This window comes from Euphorbia lathyris, chromosome 6, assembly GCF_963576675.1.
Source record: "Euphorbia lathyris chromosome 6, ddEupLath1.1, whole genome shotgun sequence".
Taxonomy (NCBI): Eukaryota; Viridiplantae; Streptophyta; class Magnoliopsida; order Malpighiales; family Euphorbiaceae; genus Euphorbia; species Euphorbia lathyris.
The window spans coordinates 26,910,583-26,926,509 of NC_088915.1; the positions used below are offsets into that span (position 1 = coordinate 26,910,583).

The 15,927-nt window shown below is 40.8% G+C and overlaps 2 protein-coding genes across 4 annotated transcripts in view; both read right to left on the bottom strand.

Moving 5' to 3' along the window:
• The window catches only part of LOC136233319 (translation initiation factor eIF2B subunit gamma-like), a 38,595-nt gene extending 24,924 nt beyond the window's left edge, over positions 1-13,671 (bottom strand). The window contains exons 1-4 of one of the 3 annotated variants that reach the window (XM_066022946.1): positions 13,400-13,668; positions 13,225-13,320; positions 12,925-13,002; positions 10,999-11,160 (exon numbers count right to left, since the gene is read on the bottom strand). In XM_066022946.1, coding sequence (XP_065879018.1) covers positions 11,110-11,160; positions 12,925-13,002; positions 13,225-13,320; positions 13,400-13,465 — 291 coding nt within the window. In that variant the 5' untranslated portion in view covers positions 13,466-13,668 and the 3' untranslated portion in view covers positions 10,999-11,109. Of the gene's footprint in view, positions 1-10,998; positions 11,161-11,421; positions 12,048-12,924; positions 13,003-13,224; positions 13,321-13,399 lie in introns of those variants that run through there. The other 2 variants (XM_066022947.1, XM_066022945.1) reach the window with 2 other exon arrangements.
• An 854-nt stretch (positions 13,672-14,525) lies between these two features.
• LOC136233318 (cyclin-B1-4-like) lies at positions 14,526-15,659 on the bottom strand. The gene is made up of 5 exons (XM_066022944.1): positions 15,603-15,659; positions 15,384-15,509; positions 15,047-15,295; positions 14,800-14,961; positions 14,526-14,711 (listed from the first exon to the last, which is right to left on the bottom strand). Exons 1-5 carry the CDS (start codon positions 15,639-15,641, stop codon positions 14,526-14,528), a joined length of 762 nt encoding a protein of 253 aa, XP_065879016.1. The 5' UTR covers positions 15,642-15,659.
• Between the last annotated feature and the right edge of the window lie 268 nt (positions 15,660-15,927).

A 15,927-nucleotide genomic window follows, 5' to 3' on the forward strand; every position in this document is an offset into this window, starting at 1 on the left:
CATTGGCATTATCGTTGATGAGACTATTACAAAAACTAGGAGCAGTTTTCCACCACCTCGCTACTTGACTCGTACGACCAAACACATCAAGCATGTCAGCGACTTGATTACCCTCGCGATAAATATGCGATAAAACAAAGTTCATGTCCGCCACAAAAGAGAGACACTCCGACCAATCCGAATGAAGATGCCAAGGAACCTGTGCCGTGTGAGTGCGCAGGGCCATCACTACATAGCCCGAGTTGCTCTCCAGCCAGATCTTATTCCAGCCCCTCGACTTAGCGTATCTCACTGCCGCTATGGCCTGTAGTTCTGCCATGTGAGCAAACGGAACCTGAGTTGGGAAAGCGAATGAACCCACAACACAACTCAAACTAGAGAGGAATATACCCCCCACAACCCGCCGAGGATGCTCCTAACACGACAGAGGCGTCTGTATTGGCTTTGACCCAATCTGCAGGCACTGCTTGCCAGTGAACTGGAATGATCCGAGGTGCCTTTGATAGGCGTGGGCGAAGATAACTTTGTCGTTCCACCAGTGAGTTCCAAGTTGTGCCTTTACTCAAGCCATCTGTCTGACAGATCAGCGACCAAAGCAATCTAAGTGCAAGATGAATGTTTGGAGTTACTTCGTCAAAGAGATTATCATTTCTCGCTTTCCAAATGACCCATACCACATGTACTACTACACTATGCCACAACGTAAGTACTTGTGGACTAAAACGAAACGTTAGTGCATAATTAATTACCTCCTGCAAGTTAAGCGCATCAGAAAGGCGTCGACCAAACAATGCAGCGATACTACTCCAAATTTGAGCGGCAAAACCACAACCAACCATTAGATGATTTCCCATCAGTTGCAGGCTTCCAAAAACAAGTATCTTCCATCTCCCCATTCAAATTAACCTCCTCGATCCCGGAGGTAAAGATTGGAACCAATCATATGTAGGCCCGCCCAGGGTATTGATAAACATTCGGCATAGAACAGCTTCGCTAACACGGTTAAGGCCGAGCAACATCTGATACTTCCTTGCATGGGCCTCCGGGTTGTCCGTACCCGTGTACAGGGGAATATTAGGAATTTTTTTGTTTCTGTCTGCCTCCGCGGCTTCGATCAATGCTGTGAAGGGCGAATCCCGGTTGGCGAATGGGTTGTGTCTAGCCTCTTCCTCATTCATGCGAAGCACGGTAGCCCTAACTCGATCCTCAAAGTTTTCTGGCTCTCTCCTTGGGCGTCTTCGTCGTGGTGATCTAGTTGGTGATCTACTTGGAGATGCTGAAAAACTAGATCCGGATGACGGATCCAATGGCGATCGATCTCCTCTACCACCTGATCTGCCTCCATTACCACGGCCGCCTCCGCCTTGTCCTCCATGGCCAGATCCACCACTGCTTGATCCTCCACCAACTGTTTGGCGTATATTTAACTGGTTATTACCTCCTTGATTTCCTGCTAGGACATGGCCAAAGTCTCCCGGTCTGGAAGAAGATGGCGGTGGACCGGTATTTCGTGGTATGTCAATAGGCCTTTTACCCTGACGACGTTTCGGAGATGGAGGTGACCTACCTCTGCGAGAAGAATCCTGTCTACGTGGCGAAGATGTTTTACGATGTTTCTCCGTTCTGCGTTTTTTATGCCTTCGCGAATCAGAACCTATTTCTGGGAGTCCGGACCTTAGACGTCGGGGAACACTAGGAAATAATTCGCGATGAAGTGGCGAAACGCCAGCTAGAATAGTGGTAGTTACCAGGGAATCCGTTGCGTTTGCTTGAAGAAACGAGGAGTTTTGGGCGTTTGGGCCTAGGGCCATCTGATGTGGCCATGGCGGTACCGTCGATGCGGGAGCCAGGCTCCAGCTTGGAGGAACAATCATAAATGACCGTAGGCGATTGCCCATTTCCGCCCCAAATTCTCTTCCAATTGCTCCAGCACACATATCGATGAAAGCTTCAGGCTGCATACTTCCCTCTGCCGGATCAGCATGCACAACGCTGGTTATGGGTTGACTGGATGGCGTTACTAATGGGGTTTCCATCCCCGTAGTGGGGTTTTGTTCTTCACTTGCCATGTTCTTTCTAACGTGGTTATAAAACCCTTGATTTGGTTAAGGGTCCACGCTCACCGCACCAATTGATAACAAGTGGAGAATTTCTTATTTGATTACGTCTCTGTGGGGGGCGTCGTTGGGTTCGACGGGGGGAAGCTCCGATGCCAAAGTCAGTAGAGAATTGGAGAATAAACTGAATTGACAAAGAAGATAGTGAGTGCCCAGTAAGCGTACCTTGGATAGCCCTAGGAGGAGGCTATTTATATTGTAGTGGAGTCGTAACTCCTTGGCTCCATAAATGCTTCATTAATGGCGGGTTATGGATTCTCTTTAAGATGGCCGTTTAGACAATTGATAGCTCATTTAATGGCTTTTATTGCTGTATTTAACCTGACCGTTATAAGGCGAATTGTGCTGTTTCTGGAGATTCGCCTTAGAGATCCGCCAGCGGATCTCATGTGGCATAGCTTTGGTGATCAGCTTCGTCGAATCTCCTTGATACGCCGTGTGCGGCGTTTCTTGTGGTTAATATCCTTCTTTGGTCCTCGGGATAATATCACAATGTTATCAGTCCTTTACCTCGAAAGGACATTGTAGGTCTGTCCACTGATCTTTGCTTGAGGCTAGCTTAGCTAAGTGATCCGCTTCTGTGTTTGATCCTCGTAACACATGGACCAGCTCCCATTTGGTTTCTTTGCTTTCCAAATAGCTCAGTAATTTTTTAACTTCTTTAACATATTTGATCAAATTTTCATCCTTTACGTCGAAGTTTTTTATCACCTGATTGACCATTAGCTTGGAGTCGTTGTAGATCACTACTCGTTCTGGTGTTATCTCTTTCAACAGGTGTAACCCCAATATTAAAGCTTCATATTCTGCTGCATTGTTTGTTGCTGGAAATGCCAATTTAGCGGCATAATAGAGCTTAATGTAATGGGGTCCCTTGATCACAACGCCTGCTCTTGATCCTTCTGCAGAAGAAGCACCATCTGTGTACATTGTCCACTCTTCTGTTTCAGCTTTGGGGGTGTTCTGTTCTTCCTCAGTGAATTCGTTCACAAAGTCTGCCAAGACTTGACTTTTTAGAGCGGATCTGCCTTCATAACGAACGTCGAATTCACCGAGGCGGATCGCCCACTCCATCAATCTCCCTGAAGTCTCTTGTCTCTGCAGTACTTTTCTCATAGGTATGTTCGTGCGAACAATGACCGTATGGGCTTGGAAATAGGGTCTTAGGCGAATTGAAGTTGTGACCACAGCCAAGGCCATTTTATCCAGCTTCGAGTACCGAGTTTCAGCATCTTTCAAGACTTTGCTTACATAGTAGATTGGATATTGTTGACCATCTTCTTCTCTTATCATAATTGTACAAACTGCCTTGTCAGTGACTGAAACATACATGTATAGATTCTCACCTTTTAGTGGCCTACTCATCAAGGGTGGTTCCGAGAGAAAATGTTTGATTCCTTCGAAGGCTTGTTTGCAATCCTCATTGTTGGTCCCTTGTAAGGTTGCAAGTATAGTTCCAAGGGGGGTTTAGGAACTATTCGACCTTTTATAAATTTAGGGCAGACTTCTTTTCTCAAAGAAAAGGTTTACAACAACTACGCTGAGTGATCAGCAGGACACTGGCTTAGTCAACTGGTGACTAGGTCAGTTTCTTGGCTTGAGTCAGGAAATAGCACTTGGAGTCTATTCCTCAACTCAGACTTTTACAGCGCACAGCTCAGCTTGACCTCTTTTACTTGGTCAGTTTCAGGTTATTTTAAGCAAGCAATATATATAAGGAGTTAAGGTTTAGAAATACTTCACTCAGCAGATTTATCCAGGTTCGGCTTCTTCTAAGCCTACTCCTGTCCCCGGGACTCCGAGATTTTGAATTCTCTACTGAGCTCTTTAAAGGTAGAGCCTCAAAACCTTTTACAATTCAGAAGCTGAGTATAACAAGAGTACCTTCCTCTATACCTCTACTCACTTCTATTCTAATTCACTAAGTACTAAAACCGAGTACTCAGCTTCTCCTTTCTAATTCTAGAAATGATTAAGATTTGTCCTAAACAACAATTGCTAGAACACCTTAGATGATTGAAGATCAATCATTCTAGACTTTTACACAGATATGAAATTGTAGTGTAAGATTTGCTTTGCTTTTCTTGGTGCAGAACTTTTGTTTGCGTTTTGGTCAGCGTAACTGCTTTGCTCAAAAGTTCTATATAGAATGAGGATTCTGAAGGCTCTATTTATAGAGGGCTGTGAAGGCATCTGGTTATTTCGAATTTCGAAATAACCGTTGGAGGGAAACGGCTACAAGTCGTTTTCACTCAGTCTGTCAGCAGTTCTCTCGGCCAATCAGATTCCAGCATCTTCTGTTCTTCGGTCAGTGTGACAGTATGTTCCTCCATTTTAGGTAATGTCAACTAGACAGCTTGCTGCGTCTTCTGTTCTTAACTAAATGAGGAAATACTTTGTCTGGAAGTTGCCTTGTGGTCAGCGGCTGTCTTGTACGTTTTGTCGAGACAGCTCAGCAGCTTCTTGCCGAAGTTGTCTACGTGGATCTTCTGGATCCTTCTTTGCTCAGCTTGCGTTTCATCACTCAACGGCAGCGTTTTGAAACATGCGGGCTGAGTGGTCTTGGGCTTGTTTGACTTGGGCCTTGACTTCCATATAGGGCTTGGGCCTTATGATCTTTTATGTCTTATAACAAATTATAAACTCAACATTGAACAAACATATTAGTAACAACAAATCAAAGCATTTAAACTTAGTGTGTTGTAGAATATTTAATTGCACTTAATTAATTTTGTCAAATCAAAATCTTGTAGAAAGGTGTTTCAACACTCATTCCACTCGAAGGCCTTCTGTTTTTTTATCACTTCATAAAAAGGTTGACATCTTCGGGCGGAGCACGAAATAAATCTCCCCAGGGCTATGATTCGCCCATTAAGGCGTTGTACCTCCCGAACGTTCTGCGGAGCTTTCATGTCTAATACTGCCTTGATCTTGTCAGGCTTGGCACCTACACCTTTTTTGCTGATCATGTATCCTAGGAATTTTCCATAAGTGGCTCCGAAAGTACACTTTTCTGGATTTAACTTAATATTGTGTCATCGAAGGACACCCAGGATCTCTCGGATATTTTCAGCATGTTTCTCTATGGTGGTACTTTTGATAATCATATCATCCACATAAACTGAGAAGTTATCCCTTTTTTGCTCCCTCGAATATCATGTTCATCATTCATTGGTAGGTGGCTCCTGCATTCTTGAGTCCAAAAGGCATAACTTTGAAACAATAGGTGGCCTGGTGAGTTACGAAGGACGTTTTGATCCTATCTGATGGTTCCATGAGGATCTGATGATAGCTGAACTTCAAGAATATCAATGCAAGGCAACGGGTAATTGTCTTTGGGACAAGCTTTGTTGAGATCTGTAAAATCGATGCACATGCAGTACGACCCGCCTACCTTTTTAACTAGAACGATGATAACATTATGATATTATCCCTAAGGACCAAGAAGGATATTCTCCTGAAGATACGCCACTCATCAGCCAAGTCCGACGTATCAAAGCGGCCCAATGGGCTTATCTCCCTAAGCCCGGCCATCTGAGATCCGCTGGCGGGTCTCCATGGCGAATCACCGCGGACAAGGCTGTTAGCCTTATAACGGTCAGGTTAAATACAGCAGTAAGAGCTATTAATGAACTATCAATCAGTTAATAACGGTCGTCTTAAAGAAGCTCAATAACTCGCCATTAATGGAGCATTAATGGAACTAAGAAGTTACAACTTATCAACTATATAAATAGCCTACATCTGGGGGCTATCAAAGGTACACATACTTTCTATATTCTCTAAGCTTTGTCAATTCAGTTTATTCTCCAAATCTCTACTGACTTTGGCATCGGAGCTTCCCCCCGTCGAACCCAACGACGCCCCCCACAGAGACTATCCGATCAGAATTTCTCCACTTGTTATCAATTGGTGCGGTGATCGTGGATCCTTAATCAAATCAAGGTTTCTACAAGAACATTCTAAAAAACTATGACAAGTGAAGAACCGAATCCCACCTCGGGGATGGACACTCCATCAGTCAGCCCGCAACTAGTTTAGCTCAGGTTATCCCACCGGCGTCAAGTGCGCCGCCCGCGGCAATGATTGATATGTGGGCAGGAGCAATTGAAAGAGAATATGGAGCTGAAATGGGTAATCTTTTACGGTCATATATGATTATCCCTCCAACCTGGAGCATAGCGTCAACATCAACAGCTACACCATGGTCACAACAAATGTTCCTAGGTCCACAGGCACAAAACTCCTCGTTTCTTCATGCAACCGCAACGGATGATGTGGTCACTACTGCCATGCCATCTGGCGTACCACCAATCAACCGTGAATTATTTCCTAGCGTCCCTCAGCGTGTAAGATCTGCGCTCCCAGAAAAGGGTTCAGGTTCGCACAAGCATAAGAAACGGCGGACAGATAAGCACCATAAAACCTCTCCATCACGTAAGCCAGGTTCTTCTCACAGAGGTCGGTCACCTCCATCTCCAGTACGTCGGCATAGTAAAAGGCCTATTGACACAAATCGGAATGATGTCCCGCCGGTAACATCCTCACGGCCAACAAACGTTGGACACGTTCCTGCAGGTCATCCCAGAGGTCCAGATCGATTAAATATTGACAGCTCAGGAGCTGGCGGATCAGGAGCTGGTGGATCGGGAAGGGGCGGACGTGGTAATGGAGGCGGATCAGGAGGTAGAAGCGGACGTACACCATCAGATCCATCTTCTGGATCTAGCAGTTCGACTTCTCCAAGCAGATCTCCAACTAGATCACCGCGGCGTAGGCCCCGAAGGGGAGAGCCAGATAACTTTGAAGAAAGAGTTATGGCAACCGTAAATCGGATGAATGAGGAAAATGCTAGGCACAATCCCTTCGCAAACAGAGATTCGCCCTTTACAGCCTGGATTGAAGCAGAGGAAACTACACGGAGCCAAAAAAATTCCTAATATTCCTCTTTATACAGGTACTGATAACCCAGAAGCTCATGCCAGGAAATATCGGATGTTGATGGGCCTTAATCGAGTTACCGAGGCTGTCTTGTGTCGGATGTTCATAACAACCCTGGGCGGGCCTGCTTATGATTGGTTCCAATCTTTGCCTCCAGGATCAGTCGACAGCTGGGATCAGCTAAGCAGAGAATTTTGCGCAAAGTTCGCCGAGTGTATCCCGCCAGTCATTAAATCTCGCAAGCTTTTCGAGTTAAAACAGAAGGCTAATGAACCTCTCCGGGAGTATGTTGATAATTTCAACAAGCTGTGCATACGTATTGTCGATGTAGACGTTTCTATAGCCACCGAGGCATTGGCTCAGAATACGACATGCAAGAGTTTACAGGAGGACTTGATCAGACGAAAGCCCCGCAATATGGCGGATCTAATTGAACGCTGCAAAGCCTTTATGGAGGTAGATGACATCCGCCGAGAAAAGTCCTCCCCATCTCATAAATCAAGAGGCGACTCCCGTAACCGTGACCATGAGAAGGATAAGAATCGGGATTCTTCTTCCAGGAACAAGAATAAAGGCTCTCGACATAAATCAACATTTGTTCCTAACTTTACTCCACTCAATGCTTCTAAAAGTGAGATCCTCATGTGGGTGGAGAATAGCCAACATAAACGGAGCATTTCATACCCCGATCCAAAGGGGGGGATTCCACTAATGTTGGTAAGAATCCTAAAAAATATTGCAAATATCATAGGGCAAATGGACACGATACAGATGCATGCTGGGAATTGGCTAGAGAGATCGAAAGACTTATCGAAAAAGGAAAGTTGGACCGGTTCGGCCAAAGCGATGGAAAGAAGGGAGATAATGATAGAAACAGGGATGACTCAAAAAAAGAATGCCAAAGGAACCATCCATGTCATTGCAGGCGGACTCGACTATCAACCTGCGCAAAAGAAAGCAAAGCTCGCAGCTCTGGATAAAGCATCTTTGAATCGCCCGTTTGCAGAGAGTGGTCCTGAGATCCCACCACATGCGGATGCTTTAGTCATTACAATGATGATAGAGGGCTGGGAGATGAAGAGAGTGATGATTGATACTGGAAGTTCTTGCAACGTCATCACCAAGGGTGCCTTTGCTAAATTGATGATCGATCCCATTCAGGTAGAGACAACAGCAGTAGACATCCTGGGCGTAACTGGGCACACTATCCGAACAAAGGGCCAGGTAACTTTGGATTGTGAGTTGTCAGGTGAGGATCAAAACTGGACGGACAATTGGCGTACAATGTCATTCTGGGTCGACCTTTTATCTCTGAGGCCGCAGCTCTTATCTCTATACGCCATCTAACACTTTATATCCCAACGGTCAAGGGAGGTGTAATGGTCAAGGGAAGTCAGAAAATAGCCCAAGAAACGTATACTGCATCTCTGGCTATTCGCCCGCAATCGTCAAAAGAAGAAGAAGAGGATCTCACGACAATGGCCTTAGGCGAGACAGAAATGTACCTTCTGGCGGATGAGAAACAAGTACGGCTAGCAAAAGGTCTAAAGGGGGAAGTCAAGGATGCTATCACTAAAGTCCGCCTAGATGCTGAAGGAGTCTTTTCTTGGAAGGATGCAATTCTCTCAGGAATTAATCATGACATAATCACACACAAGCTTAACATTGACAGTAGCACAACCCCTGTAGCTCAGAAACGAAGAACGCATGGCCCCGAAAGGCAGAAGGTAATTGAGGAAGAAATCGCCAAACTCAAGCGAGCAGATGCAATTGAAGAGGTATTGTATACTCAGTGGTTGGCGAATGTGGTCCTTGTCAAAAAACCTGGCGGATCGTTTCGGATGTGTATTGACTTTACAGATCTCAACAAAGCTTGTCCCAAAGACAATTATCCTCTACCATGCATTGACGTTTTGGTAGATGCAACCGCTGGGTATGCCATGTACTCATTTACTGATGTGAAGTCAAGTTATCATCAGATCCCAATGGAGCCTTCAGATAGAATCAAGACTTCATTTGTGACTCACCAAGCTACTTATTGTTTTAAAGTCATGCCTTTTGGCTTGAAAAATGCAGGAGCTACATATCAGCGGATGATGAACAAGATATTCGCGGATAGCCAGGGTGATAACTTCTCTGTCTATGTGGATGACGTGATCATTAAAAGCACCACGGTGGAAAAACACGCAGAAGATATAAAGGAGGTATTGGGCGTACTCCAACGTCATAATATCAAGTTGAATCCCGAGAAGTGTACTTTTGGAGCCACATCAGGAAAGTTTTTGGGATACATGATCAGTCAGAAAGGAGTGAGTCCTAACTCGGACAAAATCAAAGCCGTGTTAAATATGCAGGTGCCTCAGAACGTGAGAGAAGTACAACGCCTTAATGGGCGGATCATTGCCTTGGGAAGATTCATCTCTTGCTCGGCGCGTAGATGTCAACCCTTCTACGAAGTTATCAAGAAGCAAAAGGCATTTGAATGGAATGAAGATTGCCAAAAAGCGTTTGAGGGAATCAAGCGATTCTTGACAGAGCCGCCTTTGATGAGTCAGCCAATAAAAGGTGAAACTCTTTATATGTATGTTTCAGTTACTGACAGAGCTGTGTGCACGGTTATGATCCGGGAAGAAGAAGGGCAGCAATATCACATCTATTATGTGAGCAAAGTGTTGAAAAGGCTGAAACTAGATACTCCAGACTGGATAAGATGGCTCTAGCCGTTGTCACAACCGCTATCCGCCTCAGGCCCTATTTTCAAGCTCATACTGTTGTGGTGCGAACACATATACCCATGAGGAAAGTGTTGCAAAAGCCAGATACCTCAGGACGCCTGATGGGATGGGCAATCCGCCTAGGCGAATTTGATGTACGTTATGAGGGTCGATCCGCGTTAAAAAGTCAAGTCCTGGCGGATTTCATAAACGAATTTACTGATGAAGGAAAGAATCTCTCAAAAGTTCCCGAGGAAGAGTGGACAATGTATACAGACGGAGCTTCTTCATCAGAGGGTGCAGGAATCGGGATTGTGATCCAAGGCCCTCAATACATAAAACTACGGTACGCGGCTAAACTTGATTTTCTAGCAACAAACAATGCTGCGGAATATGAGGCTTTGATATTGAGGTTACGTTTGTTAAAAGAAATTACTCCGGAAAGGGTCGTAATTTATAGTGATTCCAAATTAATGGTTAATCAAGTGATCAAAAATTATGAGGTAAAAGATGAAGTTCTAGCTAAATATGCGTCTGAAGTAAAGAGACTGCATGTAACTCCTAGCGCTATATACATATAGCAAACTGCCAATCCAAACAGACCTTCATCTTTCATGATATTTGAAAATGTGTAACACACACCAATACGACCAGAGACAAAGGAACAGTTATCATCATATCAATAAGAATAGACCATGAAAAGTACACTCAAGAATAACTAGGTATTCCATGGAAACTGTTGAACCAAAAAGGACCCAACTGAAAATAGATAATTTGATATGGTAAGAGTCTTAATAGTTCATGTCAGGTTAAAAAATTATCAAACCAGATCAAAAGAGTTTGATTTGGTTTAATGACCAAACCAAACAGTACATTTTATTACTCCTTTTTTTGTATGCACGATTGTATCATTTATGCAATGCAATGTTTATTCATCATCATAAAAAAAGTATAATATAAGTTAAATAATTGCACACACGCACACAAACATATATATTGGCATTTAAAACAACATAAGTTAACATGTAGTTTAATTTTATCAGTATAGGTTACGTCCATCAGACTTGATACAACAATAAGCACAAAATCCCATATCTATACTTTAATGTTTTAATTACACATATTTATATTTCTTTTTAATCAGTATTGCCAGTGTTCTCAACAAATATTCTTCTTTTTACTTAATTATATAATCATACGTCTAAACCTTTCTGCCTCAATCCATCTAAAAACCAAGCAAAACCGTATATTTCAATTTAGTTTGGTTTACAATGTTACATAAATTACATGAGAACCACTATTTCACTCTCAGTTTTCCCTGCATTGACCGGGACAGTTTACAGCCCCAATAAAGCACCATGCAATTCATGGCTGCATCTAATGCAAATCTGCAGAGTAAAATACTCACTATATGACCCCAGTTAAAGAAGTGATTTACTGGTCACTTTACTCAAAAATTCAGTCATAAACAAATTGTTAGCTATGCAATCATAAACACAAAATACAAGCAGCTCAAGTCCAGGTTCTAGGATTGTGAGAAATTTGACATTTCTCAAGTAATTCATTTGATTACCATGTCATCAATTGGAGGTCAAGGTTTTGTGATTCCTAAGATGGATACTCAGCTAATCGAAGTCAACAAATTTCATGCAAATAATAGGAATTAATTGAACTCAAAGACTTCCTAAGCCATCAAAAGGTTTTATTTCTCACAAACTCGTTCCTTTTTTGTCTTTTGATAATGAGTGTTTACCAATTATTACTTTACAGCTTGAATCACTGAAGAGAGTGTTATTGCAAACGTCAGTTTAATCACCTTCTTCCTCTTTCACGTTGATGTATTGCATTTCAATTCTTCCAATTCCAGGAATTTTGACATCTTCAATAAGACATGGATGACTATTAAGGCAACTAATATTTTATTTACCATATCCTGTACTGACATCTGCCCTTCCCACCCCCAATTATTCCACATGCTAAAACTCATCCCCAAAACCCTTTGATTGTCCTTTTTCTCCACCAAGACTTACCACCGCCAAATTAGGGGTTATACATCAAGCTAAAGACAATAATGTTGAGCATGGAATCTTTGGTTAACCAGATTCAAAATAATAATAATTGCGCAGAGAAAGAGGGGCCGAAAAGGAATGGGCAATGAATCATTGTCTTTTTCTTTTCTTTTTTCTCCCCACTGTGAGCTTTAAATTCCATAAGTTTTAACTTGAAGCATGTTTGTTAATCTTCAAAAAGAGATTTTCTGATGTTGAGTAGGAACCTATAGAACAAGGAAAAGGAAAAGTTCTAATACTTAAACCACACAAAACAACAATAATGGAAGTTAAATAATTAAAAAAAGGGTACAGCCACAGGCATCTGTATGCAAGCAGAAAAGATAACATATTTCAGCTTCTCATAGCCAAACTTTCAGTTTCTTTTTCCAAGTCTCAAATGTTTTCCATCACGAAGACAGAAACCAAGAAGTATCTAAAAATATGCTAAATTAAAGCTTTATACGAAGAAAATATAACCATTAAATCTGCAGCTTCCTAATATTCCTATTTTCTCTTTACAGAACAATGTTGCAGCATTTTTCCATGAATAAGGGCATGGTTTCCAGCACAAGGAGGAAAAATCCTCTGAACACTGTTGAGTTCAAGAATCCAACAGTATCCATAACTAGACAGCAGTACATAGTTCATATGATATGAGTTTTATATGTATAGTTCATATAACATGAGTTGTATATGTAATAAATGTGAGTCATTCAAACGCATAAGGTAATAATACCATGGCAGAGGTTATCCAATCTTTCGTTCTGCCATAGACTAATTCATCCTTCCGCAATAATTGCATATGATGTCTCTTCTCATTAATCTAGTGCCCAGAAGCAACAGTCTTATAGTACACTGTCAGGTTCCTCAATTAACAGGTTGCAAAGTTCCATGTCTTAAAAAATCTCAACCTAATAATCACTTGATATGATTACCAATTTCCCCCTTTGCATGTTACAACTAATTTGTTATCAGCTAAGCAATCACACAACCTTTCTCACCCATAACATATTCAAACGAGAAGAAATCACATTCTTAAAAATTCAAGGATAAAATCAAATGATTCACTGAACTATATAAAAAAGAAATTAATGTAAATACCTCAACATGAAGACGATCAACATAAGCACCCGATATCCAAGCACCAACGCTAAGAGCAGCATCTTGCCCTTCAACCACCTATGCCACAACACAACATATTCAGAAAAACGAAATTATAAAGGTAGAAACCCTAAAACCCTACGAAACAGAATTTACTTTCATATCTTTAAGAATCGAACCTAAAATTAATTATTTTATTTGTGAATATCCCATGATACGAAACTTTTGATTTACTTTTTCCTTTCATTCTATTCCGCTGAAGTAACACAAAACACAACCGACAAAAAAAAAGGATGATACCACAATAAGATCCTTGAGATTGGAGAGTTCCAATTGCTCCAAAACGTAAGAAAGAAGCGGTCGGTTTGCCACCGGAAGCAGAGCTTTTGGAACCTCCTGCATTGAAAAAGAACCAAAAAATTAGTTACTAATTCTCCTAGGAAAACCAATGGAGAGAAAATAAATGAAATAAGACCTTAGAAACCAGAGGAACCAATTTCTTCGAAGTGCCACCAGCAAGGATTACAACTTGGAAATCCATGATATTAATTTGATTCTTAGAGAGAGCAACAATATAACTGGGTCGGTTCTTTTCCACTTTGTTAAGGTGAAATTTTATGAATATTGGCCTGGTAATGGTAATGGAAATGGGAAGAAGAAAGGGAAGGGGCAGATTGTCTTTATTGTTACAGTTGATTTGCGAATACTGAAGAAATGCTATGGCACTTGCCTAAAATTAGGGTTTGTTTACATATTTATACCTATTACAATACTTCCTACTAAACATTTTTAAAATTGATTTTTCAGTATACTCTCACTATATATATATATATATATAATCACTTAATATATTTTGTGCAAACATAATTTGGATGAAGATAACTTGGAAGCGATTTTAGTACCACTTTTACTGTGATCTTTTGTGCGATTTATGCATTTTAGTACCATTTTTACTGCGATTTAAGGCAACGATCGAAACAATTAGTTAACCGAATATGATGGATTGATACATGTTTAGCGTTTTTCAAAATCCGAAAAAATGAAATCGATCGAATTTAATTTAATTTAATGAACTGGTTAACCACATGTACATCCCCTAATTATCGGTTATATATATCAGTTTATGATTTTATTTAAACAATTATATAATTATTGTAAAGTATTATTGAGAGACCGAGAGAATCCAATAAAAAATTTCTAACCCAATAAATAGGATTCATTATTGATTAAAATGAAAATTCCATACTTCCACGCCTTCCTTTCATCAGGGTTCTCTCAAAAAGAGAGAAAAGAAAACAGTGAATCCTTACATAGCAAACTACAAATCATAACATAAAGATAAAGATGATCCTCATGTGAACAAAATTCAGATATGGAAAAAAATCAAAGAAATTCAGGGGCCAAAAGTTGTTTGGCTGGAGTATGAAGAGCCACATTTCCACGTTCTGCATTTGAGAATTTCTTGTGCACAGCTTTGAGCTTGCTTCCAGCAGCTTCATAGTGATATTTAATCAGAAGCTTGGCGCATTCTCTGCCACATTCAAAACATAAAAATGTCATGCTCTTCATTTATACAAAGGAGGAAGGAATATTCACTTCACTTACATTAACACATCTTCAGTATATCCTGTGTGATGCTGCAGAGTTTCTGTCCAAAAAGGGGTCTTGTCAAGGGTACATCGTGCAGCATACACAGCAGAATAAGCTATCAATGAGGGGCAGTAATTTATAGCAACTGTGTATTGCATCAGACCAAGTTCAGCCAGGAAAAACACCATATTCTCCATCTGTTTTTTTTAACATTATCAAGTATTAGTACTAACCAAAATATGCACAATAGAATTCTAATTCTGGGAAGATTTTATTTATTCATACCTCCTTATCAGATGGAACAGAGGCTTTGATGAATCTAACTAGGAAGACATATGGTGTTGGGACAGTTAAATACCATTCCAGCTTTCCCAGTATAGATTTCTCCATTTGCAGAACCTGTTTTCTTATATAAGCGTTATCTGATATGCAAATGAAGTCATTAACCTGCAATTTAGAACCAAACCAATAATTAATGCTACTTCAAAGCGGGAATTGGAATAATGATTCGAGAAATGATGTCCGTTCATACCTCCGGTGCCCATATCTCTTCATATTTGCATGCAATAAGCATTGAGCTGATGCCGACCAATTGAAGTTCCTTTCTTGATACAGCTTTCACTGCTAGGAATCTATCAATTATGTTAATTGTCAGATAGAGAGTTTCAGGCATGAGTTCGAATTTTCTATGAACTTCAATCAGCCAATCTACAAGAATTGATCTCATCTTTGAATTGATTTCTGGCTGCAAGTACATGTAATCATGGACTCTACCATCAGCCTGCAAAAATCAAATTTATTCTTATTGAATTGATGCGTAAAAACCAACAAAAGGGGATAAAAATAGAGAGATGAAAAATAAATCATACTTCCGAGAGTTTGTAGAACTTGTATATATCATCAACATATTCAGCCACAGCCAACTCATTATCCAAATCATCCGTATCTATGTTCATCTGTGAATTCTCTGGCCGTTTGGTAAGACCACATACAGCCTAAGGTTAATTCATTAAACCCAGTCAGTCATCATACATCATAAAGAAATCAAAGTAAATTTTAAAAAAAAGTGAATTGAATTATATACATACCTTGCTCCTGGAATATAACTTCCTTTCTAATTCCACCATTTCTACTCGGGAACGTTTTTTTTCTTTGTAAAGTAACAGATCTGTTTTTTTAAGAAGATGACAGAAATATATATAAATTTAAAAAACGAATATTCGATATGAATATTCGCTATTCGTTTACGAATATTCAAACGAATATTCGCTATTCGTTTACGAATATTCAAACGAATATTCGCTATTCGATTTATATTAGAATATGGAAAGTCTCCTTATTAGGACGTACTGGTTACCATCCCTACAAGAGATGAATAGTGCAAAAACCAATATTTTGAGACCAAATAGTACT

What these genes read in the sequence shown, in the direction of transcription:
- LOC136233318 (XM_066022944.1), bottom strand. Translation starts at nt 15,641, where the DNA reads ATGGTGGAATTAGAAAGGAAGTTATATTCCAGGAGCAAG. An exon ending in AGTTATATTCCAGGAGCAAG is followed by an intron (nt 15,510 to 15,602) that starts GTATGTATATAA and finishes AATTAACCTTAG; the next exon opens with GCTGTATGTGGTCTTACCAA. An exon ending in CTGTTCCATCTGATAAGGAG is followed by an intron (nt 14,712 to 14,799) that starts GTATGAATAAAT and finishes TAAAAAAAACAG; the next exon opens with ATGGAGAATATGGTGTTTTT.